Source organism: Myotis brandtii, unplaced genomic scaffold, assembly GCF_000412655.1.
Source record: "Myotis brandtii unplaced genomic scaffold, ASM41265v1 scaffold68, whole genome shotgun sequence".
In the NCBI taxonomy this organism is placed as follows: Eukaryota; Metazoa; Chordata; class Mammalia; order Chiroptera; family Vespertilionidae; genus Myotis; species Myotis brandtii.
Window position 1 is genome coordinate 1,340,174 of NW_005370657.1, and position 4,681 is coordinate 1,344,854.

A 4,681-nucleotide genomic window follows, 5' to 3' on the forward strand; every position below is an offset into this window, starting at 1 on the left:
ACCCTCCCCGGCCTTCCTGCTGTAGTTTGACAGTCTGTTTGAAGAGTCTTTCTTTTCTCCATTGTGTGTTTTTGGATCCTTTGTCAAAAAATATTTGCCCATATACCTGTGGTTTTATTTCCGGGCTCTCAGTTCTGTTTTATTAAAGGTCTGTGTGTCTGTTCTTCTGCCAATACCATGCGGTTTTAATTATCATTGCTCTGTAGTATAATTTGAAGTGAGATAACGTGAAAACTCCAGCTTTGTTCTTTTTTCTCAGGATTGTTTTGGCTATTTGGGGTCTTCTGTGGTTCCATACAATCTGACAATTTTTTGTTCTATTTCTTTAAGAAATGACATTTGGATTTTGATGGGAATTACATTAAATCTGAATATTGCTTTGGGTAATATGGCCATTTAACTATGTTGATTCTTCCAATCTATGAACATGGAATATTTTTCCATTTTATTGTGTCTTTTTCAATCTCTTCTAATAATGCTTTGTTGTTTTTAGTATATAGGTCTCTCACATCCTTTGTTAAGTTTATTTCTAGGTATTTTATTCTTTTTGTTAATTGTTAGTATATAGGAATACAGTGGATTTTTGCACATTGATTTTGCATCCTGCAACTTTACTGTATTTTATTGTTTCTAATAGTTTTTTGGTTGAGTCTTTAGGGTTTTCTATATAAAGAATCATGACATCTGTAAAAAGTGACACTTTTACTTCTTCCTTCCCAATATGGATGCCTTTTATTTCTTCCTCTTGCCTGATTGCTCTGGCTAGGACTTCCAGAACTATGTTAAGATTGATGAGAGTGGACATCCTTATCTTATTCCTGATTTAGAGGAAAAGCTTTCAGTTTTTCACCAAGAAGATACAAATCCCTATTTAGATCTTGAATTTTTTTCAACAATGTGTTATAATTTTCCAAAGTATATGTTTTATACTTCTATTGTTAAATTTATACCTACATATTTTATTCTTTTTAAATAAAATATTCTTCATTTTATTGTGGATATTTGCTAGTACATAGAAATAGTAGATTTTTTATATTGATCTTATATCCTGCAATCTTGCTGAACTCTTGTATTCTAATAGTTTTTTAGTGAATTCCTTAGGATTTTCTACATACAAGACCAAGTCATCTGCCAGTAGAGATCATTTTAGTTCTTCCTTTCTACTACCATGTATTTTTCTCATTTGTTTGATCCTCATCTTTCTGCTCCCACTAGAGTGTAAGCTGGTCACTGCTGTAGTGCCAGTGCATAGAACAGGCACAGGCACAGAACTGGAGCTGTTATTTGATGAGTGAACGAATGAGTGCAGCTGGCATGGCTGATGCCCCAGCCCAGGGCTCCTCTTCCCTTGTGGCACCTGCTTCCTGAGGGCTCGTGCCCATGTCTGTCGGGAGTTGGGGGCTTTCCCTTCTTCCCTCATCTCTAGCCCTGACCTTTTCTGTTTGTCCCAGTCTTGGGGCTGTGGGAGGTTGCTGGAGTTCACCCTCCTCATGAGGTTGGAGCATTCTGGTGACTGAGTCTCTCTAGACCCCGAGTGTCTTCATCAGATAAGACACATCTCATTGACGACACCCGCCCAACCCCTCAGGTCCTTGCAGGGCTCGCATCACTGAATGCTCCCAGGTGCCCCTGAGTGAGTGGCTGGTGCACCTGTTTTACTAATGAGGGTGGAGAGGTCGAGCCCCAGCCCGAGTTGCACAGAGAGTGAGGGCTGTGCTCCCAAGACGGCTTGCCCTGAGTCCTGTTGCCCCTTGTCACAGACCTGGCAGGATGTGGGACAAGCCTTGGTCACATCCTCAAAGCCTTGTGGAGCCAGCAGGGAGCTCCTCCCAGAGGCTCTGCTCAGAGGCTTGCATCAGCCAAGGAGACCTAGAGTACGTCTGCTTCTCACGCAGTCTCTTCCCTCAGCCTGGAACTGTCCCCACTGGCTACTCCTCATTCTGCAGTTGGGTCTGAGCTTGAATGTCACCTCCCTGCAGCCAGTCACCTTCCCTAACTCCCCCTCCCCCTCTCCGGGTGACAATGAGTCATCACTGTCAAATGTTGGTCTGTAAGTCCACTGCAGGGCCAGTCCCTGCCAGGCTTTCCGGGCTCCGTGGCCTCTGAACCCAGGTGTGGCTCATGGCTCTGCAGCAGGACAGTCCTGGGTTTGAATCCTGCTTTGTCAGTCACTGGGGATGTGATCTGGGCGGTCTGTTGTTGCCTCAGTGCCCTCAGCTGCAGAAGGGGGTGGCATAGAGCCTGCCTTCCAAGGTTGCAGTGAGAAGCCAATGAGCCGGGTTCAGGAGATGCGCATCCTGTGCCGACCCTCCACCCTCGGGCCCCAGCCTGGCAGGTAACCCGCACTCCTCAGGCCTGGGGTGTGGCGCGGTCACTTCCTCGCTGTCGGCTGTCTGCTGGGCCACTCCTGTGAGGTGGGATGAGGCTGGAGATAATCTGCCGGCCCCTCCCTTCCCTGGCCCCTCCCTTCCTGTGCACAGGTTCTGCCAGACAGGCTGTGGGGGACGCTGGGATGCTGCACAGGGGTGCAGAGCTCAGCTCTTGACATGTGCCGCCGCCACCCCCAGCTCCTGCCAGGGCCCCCGCAGCAGCTGGGAGAGGCTCAGATGAGCTGCTTCCCCCAACTCCCACTCACTCCCAGGGCACAGAGCGCTTCCCTCTTAAGTGGATTCTGAATTTGGGGCTTGGTCATGCCCCCCAGGCCCAGGAAGAACTCGGGGGCTGCAAGGACAGACCCCAAGTTAGTGTCAGGAGAGCTGAGGGCCCCGAGTAGTGTCTTAGACCTGGGGTGGTGAGGGTCAAATGTGTGGCACCTGAGCCAGGCTGCTTGGGTTCAAGACCCTGGTCTGCTCTGCCATCTGTGGGCCTGGGGCTAGGGTCTCCGCCCCAGAGTTCTGGTTCCTTTGAATGTGGGATTGGATTAGTGCTGCCCTGTGGGAAGGGTTGGCGTGACCATGGCTGGCTGGCCCTGGTTCGCAAAGCACATGGGACGTGCTGTGTGAGCATTAGCTGCTACTGTTGTTACTAGTGGTGAAGAAGGAGACTCTGGAGCCAGGTGGGCCGGGCTTAGGGCCTGCTGCTTCCTGGCTGGGTGGTACCGGGCAGTTTACCTAGCCTCGGTCTCTTCACCTGTAAAATGGACCGGTAGTCCAGCCTGGGAACACTGCTGGGAGGGTCACTTGACATGGCCAGTGGGAGGTAATGGCAGCAGAAGGAGTCACCCCAGGCCGCAGAACAAGGGGGTGGGGGCACAGCGCTGGGAGCAGAGGGAGGGGGCAGCTGCCCCCAGCCTGACCTCACCCGCCTTGTGTTTTTCATTTTTTATGGCCTATTTTTGTTTTTACAACACTTACACAAGCACATTCTTGTTATGAAACTGCAGTCACTTTGTGATACAAAGTGAAAAGCGAGAGCTCCCCTTCCTTCCTCTTCCCCTCCCGTCATTGCCTCCCTAGGGGTGAGTCCGGTCCCTCCTGGTTCGCTGGGCGTTGACCTGCATCTGTGCTCACCTGTCTGTCTGGCCCGCAGGGAGGAGGTGCAGGAGAACTGCGTGCGGTGGCGGAAACGGTTCACCTTCGTGTGTAAGATGAGCGCCAACCCGGCCACTGGCCTGCTGGACCCCTGCATCTTCCGGGTGTCGGTACGCAAGGTGAGGCTGGGCTTTGGGCCGGGGCTGGGGGTGTGGGCCACTGCTCTGGTGGCTGTAGGCCCGTCCCCTGGCTTGTCCCCCTCAGAGATAATGGATCACTCTGCTGTTTTTCTTGTCCTCCTCCACTGGCGGTCACTTTGGGGGGGATTGGGGAATTGGGGAGACATATGAGGTCCCTTGGATTTCCTACTCACCCTGCTGCTTATGTCTGTCTCCCTGTGCAGGAGCTGAAAGGTGGGAAGACTTATTCCAAGGTGAGTGGAACTGTGTGAAGGGCTGGTGGGATGGGATGGGGGGATAGGCATGAAAGAAGCTTCCAGAAGAACCTCCAGCCCCATTTCTGCCCCAAACAGGAGACACTCAGCCCTACAGGAGATGTATTGTTTTTTGGAAATATCTCTATTGACTGTCTTTACACTTCACAGACACACAGCATGTTTGTTGACGTCCATAGAGTGCAAAGGGTAGTTTATGTCCCCTTCCTCTCCAGGCCCCTCCCCCATCCCAGCATTGGGATTCCTTAGGACTGTTCCAGGCCTTTTAAGAAAAAAATATTATGGAATATATCATACACACAGAGCAGTGAGTAAAATGTTCGATATAGTTTAGAGAACTGTAAAATGAGCACCTTACATGAGTCCTGTGTATGTGCAGGCAGTGTGACTTTTAACTACACAAAAGGGACCTGTTTTAACTACACTAAGTGGATTCTGCAGCCTGCTGCTTTTCTTGCCAACACGTCACGGGCATGTTTTCATGTCATCACAAATTCCCTTTTGCTTTAAGAGCAGCGGTGTCCCTTTGTGTGGCTGGGGGACGGGTGACTCAGCCAGTCTCCGTGTTGCATGTGTGTAGTTGCTAGGTTCTCACTGTGCCCACAGAGTTCAGCCCCCACATTACAACCTTTTCCACTGGGAAAGGCAGGAGAAGATGGGTTACCTCTGGTTTTGAATAAGCTTGCTCTGCCCTTAAAGCCCCTTCTCTATGGGGACTCACAGCCCACCCTCTGGGGCTCCCCAGGAAGGTAGCATG

At 50.2% G+C, this 4,681-nt stretch overlaps 1 protein-coding gene across 1 annotated transcript in view; it reads left to right on the forward strand.

Annotated features, from left to right (window-relative positions):
* The window catches only part of FAM102A (family with sequence similarity 102, member A), a 34,907-nt gene that overhangs the window by 20,451 nt on the left and 9,775 nt on the right, over positions 1 to 4,681 (forward strand). The window contains exons 2-3 of the mRNA XM_005881430.2: positions 3,529 to 3,649; positions 3,874 to 3,903. Of these exons, the coding sequence (XP_005881492.1) occupies positions 3,529 to 3,649; positions 3,874 to 3,903 (151 nt within the window). The remainder of the gene's footprint in view (positions 1 to 3,528; positions 3,650 to 3,873; positions 3,904 to 4,681) is intronic.